Source organism: Salmo trutta, chromosome 31 (genome assembly GCF_901001165.1).
Source record: "Salmo trutta chromosome 31, fSalTru1.1, whole genome shotgun sequence".
NCBI classification, from domain to species: Eukaryota; Metazoa; Chordata; class Actinopteri; order Salmoniformes; family Salmonidae; genus Salmo; species Salmo trutta.
Genome location: NC_042987.1, coordinates 6,584,454 through 6,610,901, shown reverse-complemented (window position 1 = coordinate 6,610,901; position 26,448 = coordinate 6,584,454). Strand labels below are relative to the sequence as shown.

General features: G+C 42.2%; 1 protein-coding gene across 1 annotated transcript; it reads right to left on the bottom strand.

Moving 5' to 3' along the window:
* Positions 1–26,160, bottom strand: LOC115169396 (zinc fingers and homeoboxes protein 3). The gene is made up of 7 exons (XM_029724968.1): positions 25,716–26,160; positions 8,212–9,316; positions 7,922–8,035; positions 6,069–7,700; positions 5,004–5,873; positions 216–516; positions 1–48 (listed from the first exon to the last, which is right to left on the bottom strand). Exons 2-6 carry the CDS (start codon positions 9,001–9,003, stop codon positions 265–267), a joined length of 3,660 nt encoding a protein of 1,219 aa, XP_029580828.1. The 5' UTR covers positions 9,004–9,316; positions 25,716–26,160; the 3' UTR covers positions 1–48; positions 216–264.
* Between the last annotated feature and the right edge of the window lie 288 nt (positions 26,161–26,448).

The window sequence follows — 26,448 nt, the reverse complement described above, 5'->3', positions numbered from 1 at the left end:
TGCTTTCGACACCTTGTAGAGTTCATGCCCCGACGAATTGAGGCTGTTCTGAGGGCAAAAGGGGGTACAACTCAATATTAGAAAGGTGTTCCTAACGTTTTGTAAACTCAGTGAATGTCAATGATAAGTGTAATATGTCAATATTCAAAACATACATATACCAAGAAAATAATGCAGACTACATATCAAATAAAAATTGGTGGGAAAACAACTACCTTTTACAGGATTCAGTCTTGTTTTCCCGCACTCCTCTCCTCATCCCCCTTACGTTCCTCCACACACCGACTGCTCCATCTTCTCCTCTTTCACCACCCCCTCTCCTTGGACCGGCTCCGCCACTCCTCCCTCCATGGGTGCCGTGGGTGCTGGGCTGGCTGTTACAGTTACTCCCCCCACCCCGGGTGTCTCCCCTGCTTCCCCACTATCCTTCCCCTGCAGAAGTAGAGGAACCTGGGTAGTAAACCAGCGTCGTACCAGCTCCTCTGTTAGCCCACTAGCCTGTGCCAGCTCCAACACCTGGAGAGGACAGACACAGTCTGTTACATATTACCAGTGACATGAATTATGCTACTCAAAATATAGACACACAGGCAACATGAGAGTATTGACAATTGCTAGTCACACGTAGGGCTGAGGTGGTCAGGAAATTTTGTCAGCAGGTGATTGTCAAGCAAATAACTGTAGGTCTCATGGTAATTGACCGTTAATTAACAGAAACACATTTAGCATCTCCTGGCTTCCACACAAACCACTGATGCAGACCTTTGGAACATCTACATTTAAAAAAGTATAATACATCCATGTAATATACCCTACACCTTCACAACACATCCATTATTATTATTAGACAGGTCCAAAGAAGCATGATATGAAGAAAATGTAGTCTATTTCAGAAGCAAAGAATAGCATATTGTGAAAATTATCTACCCCAAACTTGAAACTCACGTGCTGCTTATGTATACCAGTTAGGCTCTGCAGTTTATGTGTCAGGGGGCTAGGGTCAGTCTGTTATATCTGGAGTATTTCTCCTGACTTATCCGGTGTCCTGTGTGAATTTAAGTATGCTCTCTCTAATTCTCTCTTTCTTTCTTTCTCTCTCTCGGAGGACCTGAGCCCTAGGACAATGCCTCAGGACTACCTGGCATGATGACTCCTTGCTGTCCCCAGTCCACCTGGCCGTGCTGCTGCTCCAGTTTCAACTGTTCTGCCTGCGGCTATGGAACCCTGACCTGTTCACCGGACATGCTACCTGTCCCAGACCTGCTGTTTTCAACTCTCTAGAGACAGCAGGAGCGGTAGAGATACTCTCAATGATCGGCTATGAAAAGCCAAATGACATTTACTCCTGAGGTGCTGACCTGTTGCAGCCTCGACAACTACTGTGATTATTATTATTTGACCATGCTGGTCATTTATGAACATTTGAACATCTTGGCCATGTTCTGTTATAATCTCCACCCGGCACAGCCAGAAGAGGACTGGCCACCCCTCATAGCCTGGTTCCTCTCCAGGTTTCTTCCTAGATTTTGGGGAGTTTCTAGGGAGTTTTCTAGGGAGTTTTTCCTAGCCACCGTGCTTCTACACCTGCATTGCTTGCTGTTTGGGGTTTTAGGCTGGGTTTCTGTACAGCACTTTGAGATATCAGCTGATGTAAGAAGGGCTATATAAATACATTTGATTTGTAAAGCGGATTAATATACTCAATTTTAAGAAGTTATTGGCCACTTTATTCGACATACAAACCTTATCATAACATATAGGCCAATGGGCAGGCTACAAGAGGTGTGCTACTATGATTAGGGAAAGTCAACAACAAAAAGTCAGTTTGTTACATCATTCAGGTGATAATATATAATTCACAAGTGATAGGCTAATATTGTCACCCATCAGACTATTCTTGATTTAATGTTGTCTTTACATATACTAAATAATATGTGTGAAATTTGTTGTGATTTAAAATGGACCAATAGCATGCACCTGTCTCGAAACAGGGGCAGCGGGAAAAATACATGTCATCTATGCAGGTAAATAGTGAATGGAGAACGCTTTTCCCGTGGTTCACTTTCATGCCAGCCAGGTAGGCTATACTCCTGTTGTAAAGATAAATAATGTGCTTAATATTAAGAAAGTTGAAAAATAAATATAGTAGGCATAGTCTATAGAAAGCTGATGGAATCCTCCTCCTTTTAGTAGAGGAACGCAACATGAGCTCACAGGCTCCCATGAAGTGTTTGATTCGATTTGATTCGAAACACATTTGCATTGATAACAGAGTGATTAGAGGGACAATAGAGTGCTGAGTACCAGGCAGTTAGCAAGTTTGGTAGGCTACTAATGACCATCAGCAGGATCAGAGCTTGGAGATGCCTAATTACTGTGACTAAACAGTCATATGGAATTTGACTGCCTTTAACTCTTGATCGCTGGTGTAGCGGTAATATGGTCACCGCAACAGTTCTAGTCACACTTTACATTCAGGTGCACAAATACCAGGTTATTACATTTGTTGTTGTATGTGTCGAACTGCTTTGCTTTATCTTGGCCAGGTCGCAGTTGTAAATGAGAACTTGTTCTCAACTGGCCACCTGGTTAAATAAAGGTGAAATAAAATAAATAAAACTACATAGTAACGCATAGTAAACAGCTAATTAGACTGTGTCTAAGTCTTGTGTTTGATATGCTGCCTATATAGCTGCATGTACAGTTGAAGTCGGAAGTTTACATACATCTTAGCCAAATACATTTAAACAATTCCTGATATTTAATCCTAGTAAAAATTCCCTGTCTTAGGTCAGTTAGGATCACCACTTTATTTAAAAAATGTGAAATGTCAGAATAATAGTAGAGAGAATGATTTATTTCAGCTTTTATTTCTTTCATCACATTCCCAGAGGGTTAGAAGTTTACATACACTCAATTAGTATTTGGTAGCACTGCCTTAAAATTGTTTAACTTGGGTCAAACGTTTTGGGTAACCTTCCACAAGCTTCCCAAGTTGGGTGAAATTTGTCCCATTCCTCCTGACAGAGCTGGTGTAACTGAGTCAGGATTGTAGGCCTCCTTGCTCGCACACGCTTTTTCAGTTCTGCCCACAAACTTTCTATGGGAATGAGGTCTGGCTTTGTGATGGCCACTCCAATACCTTGACTTTGTTGTACTTAAGCCATTTTGCCACAGTTTTGGAAGTATGCTTGGGGTCATTGTCCATTTGAAAGACCCATTTGCAACCAAGCTTTAACTTCCTGACTGATGTCTTGAGATGTTGCTTCAATATATCCACATAATTTTCCTCCCTCATGATGCCATTTATTTTGTGAAGTGCACCAGTCCCTCCTGCAGCAAAGCACCCACACAACATGATGCTGCCACCCCCGCGCTTCACGGTTGGGATGGTGTTTTTCAGCTTGCAAGCCTCCACCTTTTTCCTCCAAACATAAATGGTCATTATGGCCAAACAGTTCCAATTTTGTTTCATCAGACCAGAGGACATTTCTCCCAAAAGTACAATCTTTGCCCCCATGTGCAGTTGCAAACTGTAGTCTGGCTTTTTTATGGCGGATTTGAAGCAGTGGCTTCTTCCTTGCTGAGCGGCCTTTCAGGCTATGTCGATATAGGACTTGTTTTACTGTGGATATAGATACTTTTGTAACTGTTTCCTCCAGCATCTTCACAAGGTCCTTTGCTGTGGTTCTGGGATTGATTTGCACTTTTGCACCAAAGTATGTTCATCTCTAGGAGACAGAACGCGTCTCCTTTCTGAGTGGTATGATGGTTGTGTGGTCCCATGGTGTTTATACTCGGGTACTATTGTTAGTACAGATGAATGTGGTACCTTCAGGCATTTGGAAATTGCTCCCAAGGATAAACCAGACTTGTTGAGGTCTACAATTTCTTTTCTGAGGTCTTGGCTGATTTATTTAGATTTTCCCATGATGTCAAGCAAAGAGGCACTGAGTTTGAAGATAGGCATTGAAATACATCCACAGGTACACCTCCAATTGACTCAAATGATGTCAATTAACCTATCAGAAGCTTCTAAAGCCATAATTTTCTGGAATTTTCCAAGCTGTTTTAAGGCACAGTCAACTTAGTGGATGTAAACTTCTGATCCACTGGTATTGTGATACAGTGTATTACAAGAAAAATAATCTGCCTGTAAACAATTGTTGGAAAAATGACTTGTGTCATGCACAAAGTAGATGTACTAACTGACTTGCCAAAACTATAGTTTGTTAACAAGAAATGTGTGGAGTGGTTGAAAAACAAGTGTATGTAAACTTCTGACTTCAACTGTAACTCCCCACTTGAGTTTTGTATTGGGGCAAAAAACGATGTGAGTTTTAACCACACACAGGATTTACTACAGGGTTTCCCAAACTTGGTACTCTGAACCCCAAGAGGTGCACATTTTGTTTTTTGCCCTAGCACTATACAGCTGATTTAAATAATAAACTAATCATCAAGCTTTGATAATTTGATCAACTGTGTAGTGTTAGGGCAAAAACTAAAACATACACCCCTTGGGGTCTCGAGGACCAAGTTTGGAAAACGCTGCCCTACTAACTGCTATTTCACTTCTCAATAATCATGCAAATACCACACGAGTAGGATACCTAGCTGGTGGAACAGCTCTGGGCAGCCGAACGTTTTAGGCTCACTATTATTCCTTGCATGTCGATTGTGTACAACATGATATCTGCATGTAGCCTTACACCCCTCCTGGAAAAAAAGGGGTGTAAGGCTACATGCAGATAGACATGTCGACCATGTCTTTAGCATTGACTTACATTTTTTTGTATTTATTGTAGTAGGGGGAAGCGGCAGCGGAGCACTGAGCAGAAGCTACGTTGGCAGCGGAATAAATAACTATGTAAAAAGAAAATCCTGCGCATGTGCAGAAATATCCGTATCATTAGCCACGGCAAGTCGGGTTCTAGAAATCCAGAACAGCAGCCACTCTGTAATATAAAAACTCTTGATCCGAGATAATGGGAGAGTCGTACCTGTTCCTCCTCCAGACTCCCATGAGCCTCCAGATGGGCCTTGAGAATCTGAGTGTCTCCCCTCTGGAAGTCCTCTTCCAGGACCATGGTCTGGTGGGCCTCTAGCCACTTCAGCTGGCCGTTCTTCTGCACGTAGCGACAGTCACCGAACCAGCGCACCACCTCGGGCCTGGGCAGCCCCGTGGAAGAGATCAGCTCGTCATACTGGACCGCACTGGGCCACTGGGTCCGGGCAAACACCTGCTTCAGGAGGTGGAGCTGCCCTAATGTCTTCTTGCCCCGGATAGGGGAGTGTTTGGGGGATGTGGAGGGCTTGAGGGCAGGGGTGGAAGATTGTGCTGCTGGTTTTGGGGTTGTAGAGGCAGAGGGTTTGGGTGATGGGGTTGGATTTGGGGTTAGAGATGGAATTGTGGCTGGAACAGGGGTGAGGGTTGGGGCTGGGTAGGGTTCTGGGCTAAGGTTTGGGGGAAATAGGGTAGGCATCGTAGGGCTGTCTGCCTGCCCTGCCTCAGTCTCCATTTTGCCATTGGACTCAGTCACTTTGAGCATCTTCAGGTTGATCTTAATGGGGTTCACCTTCAGCTCTGAGCATGAACCATCCTCCTTCTGCCTCTCCTCCGCATCCTCCTCTTTCTTCACCCCGGCATCATCATTACTCTTACCTCCCACCTCCCCTGCATCCATCTCCTCCTCCTCCTCTTCCTCCCTCTCTAACTTCTCTTTCTTCTTCTCAGCAGCAACTCTCTTCCTGCGTTCAGCAAACCAGCTGTGAATCTCTCTGCGGGTCATCTTGGTTTCAGACCGGAGGTGGTCCACCTCCTCTCCGGAGGGGTCAGTGTCCTGGCTGAAGCTGGCCTCCAGCGCCCTCACCTGGTGAGGTAGAGAGGAGATTACTGTAGGGTAGATGAGCGTAAGTTTCTCATGTCACAGTGAGCAAATTTGATTGGCAGTAAATACACATTAAAGGGATACTTAACCGATATGAGATTAAAAAGAATCTTATGGAACACTAAGCTATGTGTAGATAAACTAAGTCATAATCATCACAGTCACACCACCACTCACCTGCTGAGGGTCCCGCTCTTTGTAGCGGATGGCTGTGAAGTCTGGGGAGGGGGGTCTGGGGGGCCGTCTGGACGGGGTGGTTGGGGAAGTGGGCATCTGTGAGGGAGGGGAGCTGAGGGCTGCCAACCCCTGCTGTTTTTTTGGGGGGGGTTCATTGGGAGTGGCAGTGTCCAACACGTCCATGGGGGTACCACTGTTACCACTGGGGGTCCCAGATCGGGTGGTTGCACTAGCCGACCCGGGTGTGATTGGAGTGCTAGCACCACCCTGAACGCCCGTACTTGAACGCCCCCCCTTGAGGTTGCGGAAGTGATAGCGGCGGTCGCTGAACCACTTGCGGACCTCGCGCACGGTCAGGCCGGTGAAGGAGATGAGACGGTCCACCTCCTCCTGGTTGGGGAACTGGTTGTTAGTGAAGCTCTTTTTGAGTGCCCACAGTTGCTCCACTGACTTCTTGCTCTTGTAGAAGCTAGGGTCCAGGAAGGTGTTGGGGAGCGTTCGGGAACTTGGGGTTCCGCTGGCGACCGTGCTCCCACTTGGTGCCAGGGAAGAATGTTTGGTGGAGGGGGAAGAAGCCACCTCTGTTTTGGTGGTGGTGGGGTTACTGGTGGTGTTTGTGGAGGTTGTAGGGGGAGGAGTAGCTGTGGCTGTGGGACCACAGGTCGGGGTGGTGGTTAATTTGTTGTTGCTCAAGCTGCTGCTGTTAGTATCTTTGCTGCTGTTGGGTTTGTTGTCGATGGTGCTTTTGATATCAGCGATGACTCTACTCTCACTGATCATTTTAGCAATAGTACTGTTGTGGCTTTTGCTGCCGATATTGCGCCTACTGTCAGTGCTGATGCTTTTAACCATACTGAGAGCATTGCTGTTGCTTTTACCATTGAGAATAGCAATAGCAAGATTGATTTTACCATTGGTGTTGATGGCTTTGCCATTGGGATTGCTATGAATGTTGTTCCCTCGGTTGTTGCCAAGGCTAAAGTTAATAACACTAGCATGGCTACTGAAACTACTACTACCACTGCTGATACTACTAGTACTCCCTCCACCATTACTACTACTACTACTGCTCCCCACTGTCCCCCCCGCCATGCTGATCCCCTTATCCGCCACCTGGGCGGCGGCAGGCCGGGCCTGCACCATAGGCCGGGCCGCAGCTTGATGCTTGGGTGTGACCGCCAGGGCCATGGGGGCACTGCTGACCTGGATGCTATTGGCCATCATGGGTTGGGTGACAATCACCCCTCCCTGGCCCACCAGAGAGCCCTGGAGGATGTGAGGGATCCCCGTAGGACCCAGAGAGGCAGGCAGGACCGTGATGGTATGCTGGGCCTGGGTCTGGCCATGGTGTAGTGTCTGGTGCTGGGTGCTAGGTGGCACAGTCTGTATGATGGTGTTGAACAACTTCCTCCTGGCCTCCTCAATCTCTTCTGGAGACCAGCTAATGCCCTGCTTGAGTCTCTGGGCGGTGAACCAGATTTTGATCTGCTCCTCTGGGAACTTGGTAACCACGGTGAGGTAGCAGAGCTCTGCCTTGGTGGGGTAGGGGAACTTACTGAAGGACGTCTTGAGGAAGGAGGACGAGTCCATGGAGGCGTTGTAGGTTGGGATACTGCTCAGAGGGATCATCACCTGGACCACAGAAGGTAGAAACATATTTTATGTAGCACCAAAATCGTAATTACAGAATTTACACTACTTCATGGAACTATTTCATATGAAACAGGAGAAGATTTACACTTAGCTCAAAAGACACTAAAAAACATGTATTTGTAATAATGTGTACCTACACTGCCTATCAAGTCTTCATATAAAGTGGGACCGACACAATTTAATCAAAGGGGGAATTGTACCTTGGGCATGTTCTTGGTGGAGGTGGAGTAAGAGGAGGTGGAGGAGAAAGCTGAGGAGACAGTGATGGGAGCTGTCTGATGGTGAAAGTTTCTGTTCTGGATCACGGACACAACCTGGTTCAGAGAATAGAAAAAAAACGTTGAACTGCATTCAACTCCCTGAGGGAAGATGTACACATTCTGGCAAAGTAATTAAATAAAACATTGAACCAAATAAGTTTAATAATTCTCATTTGCAGTAATGAACATACCAGTACCCGAAACGCAGCAAAAATGTATGTACTAAGTACCTGTGTGATGGCGGTCTTGAGCATGGGCAGAGCCCCCGAGTCATTCACTATCTGAATAGCTGAGGGCAGCGTGACCTTGGTGACCGTCCCATTGTGCACTATGGTAGGGACGTGAGTAACCGTCACTTTGGGGGTCTCTTTTCTCTTGGTCTCTTTGGAGGTAGAGATGGAGAGGGGTGGGGGGTCTGAGGAGGGTTCATCAGGGAAAGAATGGGACACCACAATCCTCTTGGACTCTGACTTGCCCTTCATCAACCTCATGATGGGGGTCTTGGTGATGGAGATCTCTGTGTCCCTCATTGTCTCTGTCCCTGTGACCAGACTCTGCTCCACCACGAACCTCATGTCCCTCTTCCTCAGCTGTAGGGTGGTGCTCACAGTGCTGAGATGGACCCGAGCGTTGTGCAGGGCCAGGCCCTCGAACTTGGCTGCCGACACCCCACAGTCCATGCACTGAAAGCTGGGGTCAGCTCTGAAGTCCGGGTGGCCACTGTAGACATGGTCCAGGAACAGGTTGAGGTCCTGGCTCTCAAAGTTACAATGCCTGCATGTGTAGGTGCCACCCCAGTCTTTGACAATGTCGCCCCCCTCAAGCCTGGAGGACTCAACTGGGGATCGCTCCATCGGGATCTGCCTGTTACCGCCCACGGGGTAGCCTTGGTCCCGGGCCTGGGCCTGTCTGAGGAGGAAAGGAGGGTCTGACAGCCACGAGTCCTGCTCCAGCTCCTCACGGAGGTGAATGGTCTTATTGGGGATCATACAGGGGGTGGTGGACTTCCTCTTGCTGGCCATGGTTGGAGTAGAGGGTGGGAGTTGGTTGTGGTAGCCGGACGAGGAGTACGGGGGTCGGGTTGTGGTTCAGTTGGGGTTGGGGTCCTGATTATAGACAAGCCATTGGGAGGGGAGCTTGGGAGAACATGACCATGCGTTGTTTTCTCACATCACAGTGTGCGTGTATGTGTGTATGTGTATGTATGTATGTATGTATGTATGTATGTATGTATGTATGTATGTATGTATGTATGTATGTATGTATGTATGTATGTATGTATGTATGTATGTATGTATGTGTATGTGTGTTCCTTTCAGGGAGCCAGAGAAGAACCTGCAAATAAGATGAAGAGAAAAAGAAAACAATTAAAAGTTTAATTAATCATACATCATGTATGATTAATTAAAATATGTGCTAAGTCAAAAGTTTGGACACCTACTCAAAGGGTTTTTCTTTATTTTTTTCTATATTGTAGAATAATAGTGAAGACATCAAAACTATGAATTAACACATATGGAATCATGTAGTAACCAAAAAAGTATTAAACAAGGGGCAGAACGGCAGATTTTTACCTTGTCAGCTCTGGGATTCGATCCAGCAACCTTCCGGTTACTGGCCCAACACTCTAACCAAAGAAACCACAACTAAACGACACCAATAATAAGAAGAGACTTGCTTGGGCCAAGAAACAGGAGCAATGGACATTAGACCTGCGGAATTCTGTCCAAATTAGATTTTTGTTTCCAACCGCCGTGTCTCTGTGAGACACAGAGTAGGTGAACGAATGAACTCCGCATGTGTGGTTCCCACCATGAAGCATAGAGGAGGTGTGATGGTGTGGGGGTGCTTTGCTGGTGATACTGTCTGCGATTTATTTAGAATTCAAGGCACACTTAACCAACATGGCGACCAGAGCATTCTGCAGCGATATGCCATCCCATCTGGTTTGTGCTTAGTAGGACTATCATTTGTTTTTCAACAGGACAATGACCCAACACACCTCCAGGCTGTGTAAGGGCTATTTTAGGGTGAAGGAGTGCTGCATCAGATGACCTGGCCTCCACAATCACCCGACCTGAATCCAAGTGAGACAGTTTGGGATGAGTTGGACCGCAGAGTGAAGGAAAAGCAGCCAACAAGTGCTCAGCATATGTGGGAACTCCTTCAAGACTGCTGGAAAAGCATTACAGGTGAAGCTGGTTGAGAGAGTGCCAAGAGTGTGCAAAGCTGTCATCAAGGCAAAGGGTGGGTACTTTGAAGAAGCTAAAATATATTTTTTGGTAACACTTTTTGGTTACTACATGATCCCATATGTGTTATTTCATAGTTCACTATTATTCTACAATGTAGAAAATAGTAAAACATTTTTAAAAAAACCTTGAATGAGTATGTGTCCAAACTTTTGATTGATACTGTATAAGACAATGTGGAGAGAGAGAAAGAGTACACAGAGAAATCAGTGAGGACAGCATTCATAGAAATGTGCCCAGAAACACATTTTACACTACACAATGAAATTCCTCCAAGTCATTTAATATTATCTGGTTTGGAGATGTCTTAAATGGTGGTACCATTATCTACTGTATAATATAAACAAACATATTTGATGCCTTCATGATTTGGTATTCTTGTTTGTCAATATAGTGTGCTGCTTTTAAAATTCAACTCACAAGCCAAGTTACAAGGTTTTTATAGGGCTATAGGCCAATGTACAGTATTAGGGCTGACTCCATTTAGTCGACAAGCTGTTGGTCAACAGTGATTTCTTTAGTAGCAAAAAAAAAAGTAGCATGGTGTACAAGACATCTGTCTGAGTGGACTGATCCATTTCTATTTGTATTTATTATGGATCCCCATTAGTGGCTGCCAAGGCAGCAGCTACTCTTCCTGGGGTCCAGCAAAATTAAGGCAGTTACACAATTTTAAAAACATTACAATACATTCACAGATTTCACAACACAGTGTGCCCTCAGGCCCCAACTCCACCACTACCACATATCTACAATACAAAGTCCACGTGTACGTGTGTGTATAGTGCTTATGTTATCGTGTGTGTATGCATGTGTCTGTGCCTGTGCCTATGTTTGTGTTGCTTCACAGTCCCCGCTGTTCCATAAAGTGTGTTTTAAAATCAAATTTTACTGCTTGCATCAGTTACTTGATGTGGAATAGTTCCATGTAGTTATGGCTCTATGTAGTACTGCGCGCCTCCCACAGTCTGTTTTTCACTTGGGGACTGTGAAGAGACCTCTTGTGGCATGTCTTATGGGGTATGCATGGGTGTCCGAGCTGTGCACCAGTAGTTCAAACAGACAGCTCGGTGCATTCAACATGTCAATACCTCTCATAAATATAAGTAGTGATAAAGTCAATCTCTCCTCCACTTTGACATGTTAGCTCTCTGTGTATCCAAGGGCCAGCCATGCTGCCCTGTTCTGAGTCAATTGCAATTTTCCTAAGTCATTTTTTTGTGGCACCTGACCACACGACTGAACAGTAGTCAAGGTGCGACAAAAGTAGGGCCTATAGGACCTGCCTTGTTGTTAGTGCTGCTCTACCAGATCATATCATGGTAGAGCAACGCTTTATTATGGACAGACTTCTCCCCATCTTAGCTACTGTTGCATCAATATGTTATGACCATGACAGTTTACAATCTAGGGTTACTCCAAGCAGTTTAGTCTCCTCAACTTGCTCAATTTCCACAATATATATTACAAGATTTAGTTGAGGTTTAGTGAATGATTTGTTCCAAATACAATGCTTTGCCATTGTGGAGGCAGTGGGGATTGCACAGTCCATCAGTCTAAGACATTTGCTACTGAAAATTAAATATGCTTATATTACATAAGAACAATGGTGCAACACTAATAAAAATTATATTTTATAACAAATGCGCTGCCACCACCATAATTCACCATAGGGATTGTGCCAGTTTTCCTCCAGACGTGACCCTTGGCATTCAGGCCAAAGAGTTCAATCTTGGTTTCATCAGACCAGAGAATCTTGTTTCTCATGGTCTGAAAGTCCTTTACGTGCCTTTTGGCAAACTCCAAGCGGACTGTCATGTGCCTTTTACTGAGGAGTGGCTTCCGTCTGGCCACTCTACCATAGAGGCCTGATTGGTGGAGTGCTGCAGAGATGGTTGTCCTTCTGGAAGGTTCTCCCATCTCCTCAAAGAAACTCCAGAGCTCTGTCAGAGTGACCACCGGGTTCTTATTAACCTCCCTGACCCAGGCCCTTCTCCCTAGATTGCTCAGTTTGGATGGGCGGCCAGCTCTAGGAAGAGTCTTGGTGGTTCCAAACTTCTTCCATTTAAGAATGATGGAAGCCACTGTGTTCTTGGGGACCCTCAATGCTGCAGACATTTTTGGCACCCTTCCCCTGATCTGTGCCTTGACAAAATCCTGTCTCGGAGCTGTACGGACAATTATTTTGACCTTGGTTTTTGCTCTGACATGCACGGTCAACTGTGAGACCTTTTATATAGACAGGTTTGCGCTTTTCCAAATCATGTCCAATCAACTGAATTTACCACAGGTGGACTCCAATCAAGAGACATCTCAAAAATAATCAATGGAAACAGGATGCACCTGAGCTCAAGCAAAGGGTCTGAATACTTTTGTAAATAAGGTATTTCTGTTTTAAAGTTGTAATACATTTGCTAACATTTCGAAAAACCTGTTTTCGCTTTGTCATTATGGGGTATTGTGTATAGATTTCTGAGGATTTGTATTTATTTAATACATCTTAGAATATGAGTGTAACATAACAAAATGTGGAAAAAGTCAAGGGGCCTGAATACTTTCTGAAGGCACTGTATAGGCTACTGTATCAATCAATCAATCATTCGTTCATGTCATCACGAGTCATTCATGATTTTAAATGCTATTAAACATTTCAGTTTTAAAATAGTGAGCCTTGAATAATTAGCTTAAACAATAAACTTCTCCATTTCGGAAATTGCATTCACGACTGAATTAGTTTGATTTTTTTAGTCTTTGCTGTAACAAAGGCTTAGCAAGAAAACTTTACAGACTCCCTGGTATGCTTATAATTAATTCAAATGTTGTTTACATTGTTCCAAAAGGTCAGAAAAAAATATATTGTAATCTATACAGCACCTGTTTGGCACACAGCGCTTGCTCCTTAACATTTTCTTGATTTCCAGTATTTTCCACAACTAGTCAAATTTATTCCACACATCTGATTTTCCCTTTACCTCCTGAGCAACCAGTAAACCTTATTTGTCACGTCCTCTGCATCCATTTTGCTGTCACGTGTTACGGTGTTTAGAATTTGTTATAAACAAGTCATTGATGTGATTATGATATGCTATAGGTCAGGTCCCATTGTGCCCTATTTGGACAGGATTCGTTTTACTGGGAGAGGTCAGGTAATGTAATTCTGTGCACAAGCACTAAACACTGTCATTTTTGTCCCGTCCGAAAATGCCATGTCTGTCATTTTTACATGTCAGGAGAGTAACAATTACAGTAGGGCTGGGCGATATGTCCAAAATATCATATCATATGGTATTTTTCACATTTTGGACAGTATGACGCTATTTTATGTTTTTGATTAATAAAAGTTCTACATTTGCTTTATGAGTTGTGTGTGACCATTGGGTGGCAACACATATATTCTAAATGATTTCAAATGGGTCTTTCTCCATTCTGATTGTTTTATACTGTTCAATTCAACCTAAAATAATTTCCTGCATTTTTATCAATTTCTGCATTTCCTGCACTCATTTGAGATCATTTCCACGATGTGGGCAAAAATACTAGGCCTTATTTTAACCAAATGTTGCAATTGCGATATAGATCAAAACACATGGGTGAACTTTTGGAATCATGGAAATATAACGTTTATTATAATTCTATAGTTAGAATATAGATAACAGTGGGCACTTTGAATACAGTGTTGTTTGATATGACAATGCCATGGACGAGTTATTGTGACAGGGTAGGAACCAAAGTGATGTTCAGTGTTTCCTAGGGGACCCCTATAACCTTTGGCTACATTAAATCTTTATTCATATAGCCAACAAATTCAAGCTTTGCCTATTCCTCCTTGATATAGAAGATACTGTTGCACAAACAACATGCTGATTTAGGCCACCACCAGCACTGGTATCAGGCTGTATTAGCTCGCTACGTTTGCTCTGACTCAGTACTTTTATTAGTTAGTTTTCTAGCCAGCTAACTAGCATTAGTGGCTAACACGATGTAGCTTAACTTGCTAAGAAATTACAAACTAGCAGTTTGCAAATGTAAGAAACACAAATTAATATTGTAATTATTGAACGCTTGTGGATTTATATTAAGATCAAATTGGAAACAACATTGTTGCATGTGCTGCATTGACCATGCAGACTGAACAAAAGTATCTCGTGGTCAACAACAAATGCACTCTTGAGTGACAGGGGGTGGGACTAGGTCTGTGTGGAAAGAGAGACAGGAGAGACTCGAGCAGCGGAGTAAACTATAAAGATGGACGTTACAACCGGCGTATCATATTTAACAAACCAAACATTCAAATACCGTTATAGAAGGTAAAGGAAAAACCCAAACCGGTCCGTGCATCACTACCGGTATATAGTAAAATACGGTACACCGCCCAGCCCTACATTCTAGCTAGAATAACCAACGTTTTTTTGGCGAACTCCAATGTCCTCTGATAATACTAAGTCCCGTGCTAATCGACATCCCTGTGTTTTGAGAGAAGTGTCTGAGTTTGACAGGTGTTGCTCACGGTTTTAGCATGAAAACAATAACTTATTCGATAAATTGAACTAAGTGTTGCACATAAGCTATATGCATGACCTAAATGTAGCCTATCAAGTTTCATAGTGAATGCTTTTGTTCATACAGGTTTTGTGCATATGAATTGAATATTGCAAAATGCATCAGTATTGACCATATTTAATACAACCCTTGCTGTTAATAGATCACAAAGCAGCATACAAATGACCTAAACGTTTGGAAATGATAAATTAACTTTCTCATCAATAGCCTTAAAATGCATCTAAAGTGCAATTGCACTGTTTAGCGCAAATCTGAAGGCTGGGGGGCATTTAGGACATACTGCGGATTGCTAAAATATCCCAATGATTATGATCACACTTCCACAATTCAATTATTATGGAGACACTATACGAAAGATGGTTTGGTATGGTTTAGAAACTTGGGAACCAAGCTGGAGTTATCAATGTGGCTATCACCTGGACATGTTGAAATACTGTATCTTCACGCATAGAATAAAAACCTCCAGGCTTCCGTCATAACAGTCAATTTATTAAGACATTTTTATTTTTATTACAGGGGGCAGTTTGGAAAAAAACTAACCCCTCCGAATTGTCCTCTGGAATAACGGACATTCTGGAGTAATAATTACATAACCAATGTTCTCCAGTAATACTGGTCCCGTGCAAATAGGTCTTTGGTCACGTGCATGCGAAGCATACATGTGTCACGTAAAGAGAGCAATGGTAAAGGGAATGTTTTTTCTAAACAAATGACGGATTTCAATAACAGCATTTTTCAGTCAGAAATGGCTGTAATTTTGCTGCAGCTTTAGCAACACAGACGGTGCGATAAACAGTTTGATGTCGCTGCAGAAAGAGACAACGGGGGATAGTCACTCGCTGTCTTTTTTTTATCAAATCAATTGCTGGACGGTTCTCCTCTAGTCATGTGTGTCTTAAATATTGAATCAAACATTGTGCTTAAAGCATCAGACAAGCTCAGTGAATATAGTTGATTTGATGATTAAAACACATAGGATGTATCAATATATGAAAAAAAAACACACGTCGAAAAAACAGACAACTCTTGGTCGACTAAGATTTTTTGGACTGGGACAGCCCTACAATATAGTGAACCCCAGTCTTTCCTCGCTCCCCTTCCAATCTCTCAATCTTCTGTAAAGAGAGCTCCTATCCCATGCCACCCCCTCTCCTCTCCCTTCCCCCACCGCTCACTGTCCTCCTTTTACTTCCCCTCCTTCATACACACTGCACTCTGGACAATTTTAAAACACTGCATGACACAGTTCCACACTTATAGGCTCGCCAAACAATTCACAGCACAAAAGCTTTGTGAACAGTTTCAGATCTGTAGCAGGACAATCACTCTAGAAGATTTTCGGGGGCCTTCATTTTGGAAAGGTGGGATTCGCATTAGGCATGCGGATGGCGCATGCCTAATTCACAGACAGAGACAGAGACTCAATCTCCTCTCTATAATATCCAAAACTCTACGTAACAACTACACCCCCCCACCCCCCCACTCCTTTCCTTCCCCTCTCCCCAAGAGGCATTGGTGCAGTACTGGAGGACAGCTCTAGGGCAATTAATCCCAACAGCACAAACCTGACAGCACCCACACACACGCAGTCCTTCAGCCCAATGCCAGAGTGACTTCCATCAGCACAATGAATCCCCCAACCCTGTGCAGACATGTCCACTGTGCACTATAGGTCAGCGCATAATAATCACATTTTCCCTACGCCCATCATGAGGTTGCTACAGCTAAGCCTATAAATGAATGTTTACAACGTAGGTGCACAGGTCGAGATTCATTTTAATCATCAAGGTGACGGACATTGACACATTCAAAACCGCTTTGCACACATTTTTCAGCATATACAGTTGAAGTCGGAAGTTTACATACACCTTAGGCAACTACATTTAAACTCAGTTCTTCACTATTCCTGACATTTAATCTAAGTAAAAATTCCCTGTCTTAGGTCAGTTAGGATCACCACTTTATTTTAAGAATGTGAAATGTCAGAATAATAGTTGAGAGAATGATTTCAGCTTTTATTTCTTTCATCACATTCCCAGTGGGTCAGAAGTTTGCATACACTCAATTAGTATTTGGTAGCATTGCCTTTAAATTGTTTAACTTGGGTAAAACGTTTCAGGTAGCCTTCCACAAGCTTCACACAATAAGTTGGGTGAATTTTGGCCCATTTCTCCTGACAGAGCTGGTGTAACTGGGTCAGTTTTGTAGGCCTCCTTGCTCGCACACACTTCTTCAGTTCTGCCCACACATTTTCTATAGGATTGAGGTCAGGGCTTTGTGATGGCCACTTCAATACCTTGACTTTGTTGTACTTAAGCCTTTTTGCCACAACTTTGGACCCATTTGTGACCAGGCTTTAACTTCTTGACTGATGTCTTCAGATGTTGCTTCAATATATCCACATAATTTTCCTGCCCCATGATGCCATCTATTTTGTGAAGTGCACCAGTCCCTCCTGCAGCAAAGCACCCCCACAACATGATGCTGACACCCCTGTGCTTCACAGTTGGGAAGGTGTTCTACAGCTTGCAAGCCTCCCGCCATTTTCCTCCTAACATAATGATGGTCATTATGACCAAACAGTTCTATTATTGTTTCATCAGACCAGAGGACATTTCTACAAAAAGTACGATCTTTGTCCCCATGTGCAGTTGCAAACCGTAGTCTGGTATTTTAATGGCGGTTTTAGAGCAGTGGCTTCTTCCTTGCTGAGCGGCCTTTCAGGTTATGTTGATATAGGACTCGTTTTACTGTGGATATAGATACTTTGTACCTGTTTAATCCAGCATCTTCACAAAGTCCTTTACTGTTGTTCTGGGATAGATTTGCACTTTTCGCACCAAAGTACGTTCATCTCTAGGAGACAGAATGCGTCTCCTTCCTGAGCGGTATGACGGCTGCATGGTCTCATGGTGTTTATACTTGCGTACTGTCTGTTTGTTTGTACAGATGAACGTGGTACCTTCAGGCATCTGGAAATTGCTCCCAAGGATGAACCAGACTTGTGGAGGTCTGCAATTTTTCTTGGCTGATTTCTTTAGATTTTCCCATGATGTCAAGCAAAGAGGCACTGAGTTTGCCTTGAAATACATCCACAGGTACACCTCCATTTGACTCAAATTATGTCAATTAGCCTATCAGAAGCTTCTAAAGCCAATGCATAATTTTCGGGAATTTTCCAAGCTGTTTAAAGGCATAGTCAAGTATGTAAACTTCTGACCCACTGGAATTGTGATACAGTGAATTATAAGTGAAATAATCTGTCTGTAAACAATTGTTGTAAAAATTACCTGTGTCATGCATCCTAACCAACTTTCCAAAACTATAGTTTATTAACAAAAAATTTGTGGAGTGGTTGTAAAACGAGTTTTAATGACTCCAACCTAAGTGTATGTAAACTTCCGACTTCAACTGTAGCTGACCTAGGATGTAATCATTAGTCCAACAGTTGCAACAGAGAGTTTCTATTGGACAAATTCAGGTATTTAGTTCCATTTGGCCAAGATAAAGCATAGCAATTCGACACATACAACTACACAGAGTTAAACATGGAATAAACAAAACATACAGTCAATAATACAGTAGAAAAACAGAAAACAAAAAGTCTATATACAGTGAGTGCAAATGAGGTAAGATAAGGGAGTTAAGGCAATAAATAGGCCATGGTGGCGAAGTAATTACAATATAGCAATTAAACATTGGAATGGTAGATGTGCAGAAGATGAATGTGCAAGTAGAGATACTGGGGAGCAAGATAAATACATAAATACAGTATGGGGTTGAGGTAGATAGATGGGCTGTTTACAGATGGGCTATGTACAGGTGCAGTGATCTGTGAGCTGCTCTGACAGCTGGTGCTTAAAGCTAGTGAGGGAGATATAAGTCTCCAGCTTCAGTGATTTTTGCAGTTTGTTCCAGTCATTGGCAGCAGAGAACTGGAATGAAAGGCAACCAAAGTAGGAATTGGCTTTGGTGGTGACCAGTGAGGTAAACCTGCTGGAGCGCGTGCTACGAGTGGGTGTTGCTATGGTGACCGGTGAGCTGAGATAAGGCGGGGCTTTACCTAGCAGAGACTTGTAGATAACCTGTAGCCAGTGGGTTTGGCGACGAGTATGAAGCGAGGGCCAACCAATGAGAGCGCAGTGGTGGGCAGTGAATGGGGCTTGGTGACAAAACGGATGGTACTGTGATAGACTGCATCCAATTTGTTGAGTAGAGTGTTGGAGGCTATTTTATAGATGATCAGTAGGATGGTCAGTTTTACAAGGGTATGTTTAGCAGCATGAAAGGATGCTTTGTTGCGGTATAGGAAGCCAATTCTAGATTTAATTTTGGATTGAAGATGCTTAACCTGAGAAAAATCTCATAAAAATGGATTTTAAACAGCGTTTGACATGCTTCGAAGTACGGTAATGGAATATTTTGAATTTTTTTGTCACGATACGCGCCGGCGCGTCACCCTTCGTTACCCTTCGGATAGTGTCTTGAACGCACGAACAAAACGCCGCTATTTGGATATAACTATGGATTATTTGGAACCAAACCAACATTTGTTGTTGAAGTAGAAGTCCTGAGAGTGCATTCTGACGAAGAACAGCAAAGGTAATCGAATTTTTCTTATAGTAAATCTGAGTTTGGTGAGTACCAAACTTGGTGGGTGTCAAAATAGCATAAAGGAAAATGCATAAAGGAGTTCTGTATCTATAATTCTTAAAATAATTGTTATGTTTTTTGTGAACGTTTATCGTGAGTAATTTAGTAAATTCACCAGAAGTGTTCGGTGGGAATGCTAGTTCTCAACGTCACATGCTAATGTAAAAAGCTGGTTTTTGATATAAATATGAACTTGATTGAACAAAACATGCATGTATTGTATAACATAATGTCCTAGGAGTGTCATCTGATGAAGATCATCAAAGGTTAGTGCTGCATTTAGCTGTGGTTTTGGTTTTTGTGACATTATATGCTAGCTTGAAAAATGGGTGTGTGATTATTTCTGGCTGGGTACTCTCCTGACATAATCTAATGTTTTGCTTTAGTTGTAAAGCCTTTTTGAAATCGGACAATGTGGTTAGATAAAGGAGAGTCTTATCTTTAAAATGGTATAAAATAGTCATGTTTGAAAAATTGAAGTTTTTGGATTTCTGACGTGTTTGTAATTCGCGCCACGCCCTATCATTGGATATTGGAGCGGTGTTCCGCTAGCGGAACATCTAGATGTAAGAGGTTATTAATACAGCCGCCGTGTCAGATTTCAAAAAGGCTTTACGGCGAAAGCAAACCATGCGATTATCTGAGGACAGCGTCCAGCACACAATTGCATAACAAATCATTTTCAACCAGGGAGTTGCGACACGAAAGTCAGAAATAGTGATATAATATATGCCTTACCTTTGAAGATCTTCTGTTGGCACTCCAAAAGGTCCCAGTTACATTACAAATGGTCCTTTTTGTTGGATAAAGTCCTTCTTTATATCCATAAAAACTCAGTTTAGCTGGCGCGCTTCAGTCAATAATCCACTCGGTTTCCTTCCTTCAAAATGCATCCAAAATGAATCGAAAAACGTTACCAATAAACTTATCCAAACAAGTCAATCAACGTTTATAATCAAACAATAGGTACCCTAATACGCAAATAAACAATACAATTTAAGACGGAGAATCATTATCGTCTTTACCAGAGCAAAATAGCAAAGAACGCGCTCTCTTCCACGCGCTTGGAAACACTACAGCCAAAATGGGAGCCACTTAGAAAAACTACAAACTCATTTTTCCAAAAACCAGCCTGAAACTCTTTCTAAAGACTGTTGACATCTAGTGGAAGCCCTAGGAACTGCAATCAGGGACGATTTCGTCCTATTATAAAAGTGCCAGCCATTGAAATCAGTGTTTTTTTTAAATGGTTTGTCCTCGGAGTTTCGCCTGCCATTTCAGTTCTGTTATACTCACAGGCATTATTGTAACAGTTTTAGAAACTTTAGAGTGTTTTCTATCCAAATCTACCAATCATATGCATATCCTAGCTTCTGGGCCTGAGTAGCAGGCAGTTTACTTTGGGCATGCTTTTCATCCGGACATCAAAATACCGCCCCCTATCCCAAAGAAGTTTTAAGAGGCTGAGCAGGCCTTTGCTACTGTGGGGGGAATGAAATTCCACCCCTCCTCGAGAGAGTAAGTGCCCTCCATTTGGGCTACTGTGCCCCCCTGTATGTACGCATGGATGGATGTATTTACGTCCCTCCCTCTCCCTTTGAATAATTTTGGCCCAGAGAGACAGGTCGGCAATACCACTGGTGTGTTACTCTCCCCATGGCAACCGCCCCCCCAATCCCATTCCCTCCCACCCTCCTAATTTCATTTTTTTCCACACACACACACTCCCCATGGCAACCGTCCCCCCCATCCCGTTCCCTCCCTCCCTCCCACCCTCCTAATTTCATTTTTTCTCACTCACACACACGCCATTCCTGGCTCTCGTGGGCTTGTTTTTTTCCACACACTCCTGTGAGTGGTGACAGGAGAGTCGCTGGCCTGCTTCTATTTCAGTGCCTCACACACGCAGTGTTCATGTCTCCTAGGTGTGTGTGAACTGTATTACTCTACTGTACTACACTGTATTAAATAGACTGGAATTACGCACATCATTCAAACCATAAAGCAGAACAGAACATGTGATTCGGGTGCAGCACATGCTACCTACAAAGTTACAAGTATAGGTTAGTGAATTTGATTTTAATTTTGAAATATATTTAGTAGGCTGACGCATATATACATTAGAGGTCGACCGATTAATCGGAATTAGGGCCAATTTCAAATTTTCATAACAATCGGAAATCGGTATTTATGGACGCCGATTTGGCCGATAAAAAAAAAAGTTGACCTTTATTTAACTAGGCAAGTCAGTTAAGAACACATTCTTATTTTCAATGACGGCCTAGGAACGGTGGGTTAACTGCCTTGTTCAGGGGCAGAACGACAGATTTTTACCTTGTCAGCTCGGGGATTCAATCTTACAACCTTACGGTTAACTAGTCCAACGCTCTAACCACCTGCTTTACATTGCACTCCACGAGGAGCTTGCCTGTTACGCGAATGCAGTAACAAGCCAAGGTAAGTTGCTAGCTAGCATTAAACTTATCTTATTAAAAAAAAGTATCAATCAATCATAATCACTAGTTAACTACACATGGTTGATGATATTACTAGTTTATCTAGCCTGTCCTGTGTTGCATATAATCACTTAGGTACACATTGCTCCAACCATAAACATCAATGCCTTTCTTAAAATCAATACACAAGTATATATTTTTAAACCTGCATATTTAGTTAATATTGCCTGCTAACATGAATTTCTTTTAACTAGGGAAAATGTGTCACTTCTCTTGCAACCAGAGTCAGGGTATATGCAGCAGTTTGGGCTGCCTGGCTCGTTGCGAACTGTGTGAAGACTATTTCTTCCTAACAAAGACAGCCGACTTCGCCAAACGGGGGATGATTTACCAAAAGCGCATTTGCGAAAAAAGCCAAAAACATCAATGCCTTTCTTAAAATCAATACACAGAAGTATATATTTTTAAACCTGCATATTTAGCTAAAAGAAATCCAGGTTAGCAGGCAATATTAACCAGGTGAAATTGTGTCATTTTGCGTTCATTGCACGCAGAGTCAGGGTATATGCAACAGTTTGGGCTGCCTGGCTCGTTGCGAACTAATTTGCCAGAATTTTACGTAATTATGACATAACATTGAAGGTTGTGCAATGTAACAGGAATATTTAGACTTAGGGATGCCACCCGTTAGATAAAATACAGAACGGTTCCGTATTTCACTGGCAGGAAAAACGTTTTGTTTTTGAGATGATAGTTTCCTGATTCGACCATATTAATGACCTAAGGCTCGTATTTCTGTGTGTTATTATGTTATAATTAAGTCGATGATTTGATAGAGCAGTCTGACAGCGATGGTAGGCAGCAGCAGGCTCGTAAGCATTCATTCAAACAGCACTTTCGTGCGTTTGCCAGCAGCCCTTTGCAATGCATTGCGCTGTTTATGACTTCAAGCCTGTCAACTCCCAAGATTAGGCTGGTGTAACCAATGTGAAATGGCTAGCTAGTTAGCCGGGTGCGCGCTAATAGCGTTTTAAACGTCACTCGCTCTGAGACTTGGAGTAGTTTTTTCCTTTTGCTCTGCATGGGTAACGTTGCTTCGAGGGTGGCTGTTGTCGATGTGTTCCTGGTTCGAGCCCAGGTAGGAGCGTGGAGAGGGACGGAAGCTATCCTGTTACACTGGCAATACTAAAGTGCCTATAAGAACATCCAATAGTCAAAGGTATATGAAATACAAATCGTATAGAGAGAAATAGTCCTATAATTCCTATAATAACTACAACCTAAAACTTCTTACCTGGGAAAATTGAAGACTCATGTTAAAAGGAACAACCAGCTTTCATATGTTCTGAGCAAGGAACTTAAACGTTAGCTTTCTTACATGGCACATATTGCACTTTTACTTTCTTCTCCAACACTTTGTTTTTGCATTATTTAAACCAAATTGAACACGTTTCATTATTTATTTTAGGCTAAATTGATTTTATTGATGTATTATATTAAGTTAAAATAAGTGTTCATTCAGTATTGTTGTAATTGTCATTATTACAAATAAATAAATGTTTATTTTCCCCCCAATTTAAATCGGCCGATTAATCGGTATCGGCTTTTTCGGTCCTCCAATAATCGGTATCGAAAAATCATATTCGGTCGACCTCTATTTGAAATATATAGGTCTTTGTAGCCTATAGCCCACTGTATTTATATTTCCAATATAGTCATCTCGATTTTCAATATTGTCACTTCGATTTTCAATTTTGTCATTTCAATTTCCATTGAATCATATTTTTGAGGCAGTCTTTAATTAAATATTAAGCGTTTTCAAGAGAAACTTTAGTAATCTTCACTCACAAACTTGACACTCCTAAAGAGAAAGTGTCACATTTTTTATGTAATGAGTAGTGAAGATTACTGTATAAGCACACAATGAGTAGTGCTTATACACAATGTAGAAACCTAATAGTCCACAAATTACTTTGTAATTTCAATGTCCGAAATGTTTTTTGACAGGTTTTTGTATCAACGTTTTAGCTTTTTGTAATAAACGTCTTTACAGGATTGAATAGGAGTTTCCAGAGCACAACATGTGCTTCAAAAGTATCTAGAATTCATAGGCCTAATAGAGCTCGCCAGCTTGTAGTCCTAAAACACGGAAATTAGATACCTCGTTCAGCCATCCCTATGGAAAAAAATAGAATGGGGAAAGAATAGGGTTTTGGAATAAATGATGAAAATAAGGTCTGAGGTTGACACAGGTTTAGGAGATGTATATGTTTTGTTCTATGAGATCAGTTAACATCACCATTATGAATTACGAAGCCTTTGTGTGTATTTTTTTGTTCCATAAATTCTTCAAAAGTGACATTAGTTGGTGTTAGGTTCTAAATTAACATTATAACATTTCACAGATAATTAGTAAAGCTCAAACCAAGTTTATTCACCCATTGGGTCATACAGCTACACAGACAAAGAACAGCCAATACACCTCTGTTGCTAACCAGAAGATTAGTGATATATGTTCTTCCTCACTTCATCTAACCTGATCTCTGCCCTAATTCCTCACTCCTCCCCAACTCACAGCTGCCATGTTGACTTGTACCAGACTGTGTCTCTTCTCCTCCCATAGGACACTTGATGTCTGACAATAACATATCCTGGTAGAATGTAAACACTTTACATTCCCCTCTCTCGGGTGACATGAATAAGGATATTTCATATTTTGAAGTTTAAAGGTCAGAACCCAACACTGGTGAACAAAATGTATAAGATCTCCTAAACTAGTACTCCCACCTCCTCCTCCATTTACTCATAAAGGACTAGTCTACTCTTTTCTTTCCAACAAAGGTATGGCAATTGGTTTATGTCAGGGGTGATAACTGTGACATGGCTGATGAATAGATAGCTTGATTGGAGCTGGGGCACTATGGCTTGTTTATCACATGGACATCAGACAAATTAGCCTTTGGGGTACAGCTTTGAACTAATCTCTAAAATCACACACAGAAAGCATGGCAATGTTGACATGTTGTGGGAGTAACCTAAAACAACTACTGCTGCTTGCATACATTCCTATAGGCTATCAGTCACACAGTGTGTATATTGAGATATGAATTTAAATATGAAGAGACAAAAAAGTGCAAATGATGATATTCTGATAACATTCAATCATTCGCATAACCTGTTTGATAAATACATTTCTGTCACAGCTGGGGTGAAACAAATAGGCTATTTAGTCTTATTTTCCAATAATTTCTGATTGTGATCATTTGGAAAATGTCCATGGACAAACGATTTTATGATATTTAGAATATCTTAAACTTTAATAGAATATAGCCAATCTTCCTCAAAATCATGCAACAATGAGGATGCGATATGGACTGATTCAAATTAAATCAGATTCCACATAAACCATAACGCCTACAGTGCGTTAACTACTTGCTGTTGCATTACGTTATAACTACATTAGTCAAGCTATAAAAGTGTGACTAATTAAAATAGAGAGAGTGATTGTAAGAGGAAAGCTTGCGAGTCACATCCCGTCAACGAAACCATCATGACATTTTCCGAAATGATACATTGTAACAAAACTGGCGGGTGTTGTTACTCACATTTTTTACTCCGCAGAGTGAGCGATAAATTAACAGGCGGATTACATACATCTTTGCAATATTATAACCAATTCAGAAAGGGGGAACATAAACCCACTTGCTGTCGCCATTTTATGCGAGCGACATGCAGCTGACCAACACTAGCACAGCAAAGGTAACGCTCGCACAACTTTTAAAATGTAAATACATTCATTAAAAGCTCACTCACCTTAATTAGTCCAGATGGAGTTTAGATTGTGGAAAAAGTCAACTTCAATAAACCGAACCATATATATAAACTGTGAGATGTGGGTCTTTTGTTGATAACAACTCAGGTAGTGGTGGTACCCCTCTCTCTCCCCCTCTCTTCCTTGACTGGCTAGTGGCCACAATGGCCCCCGTCGCTCATGTTTATTTCTAATGTCTCTCACGTCCCGGAGTCCGGGATAGTGGAGAGGAAAATACAACACACGGAGTCAGGGCATAGACGGAAGAGGAAGCGAGACACTCCACTCACAGTTTTTTTCTGGTTCATTTTTAGACAATGAACTAAGTAGACCAGACTCAGCTGCTATCGCATTGGTGTTTATTGGAGATGAACTCCGTTAAGCAGACAGGAACTGACCATTTGTTTCCAATGGTAAACAGTGGGAGTGAATTATCTTCATTGATTCACCATCTTTGGACAGGATAGGGACAGGCGCGTGGTACAAAACGTCATTACACCAAGTCCCCATGCTACGTTCACAACAACTGGGAACTCTGAATTCTGAAAACTCCGACGTATTGCTGTTGTGATTAGTTGTGTAGTTTTGGGTACCGGTAGTTAGGAGTACGGCAAACACCTTATTTCTTTGGTTCCTCAATATACATTTACCATATTACAATGTAGGCTATGTGTTACAGCACTACTTTTGGTGTCCCCCTCAGGAATTGCTCTTGAGATAATTTCATGTAATTGC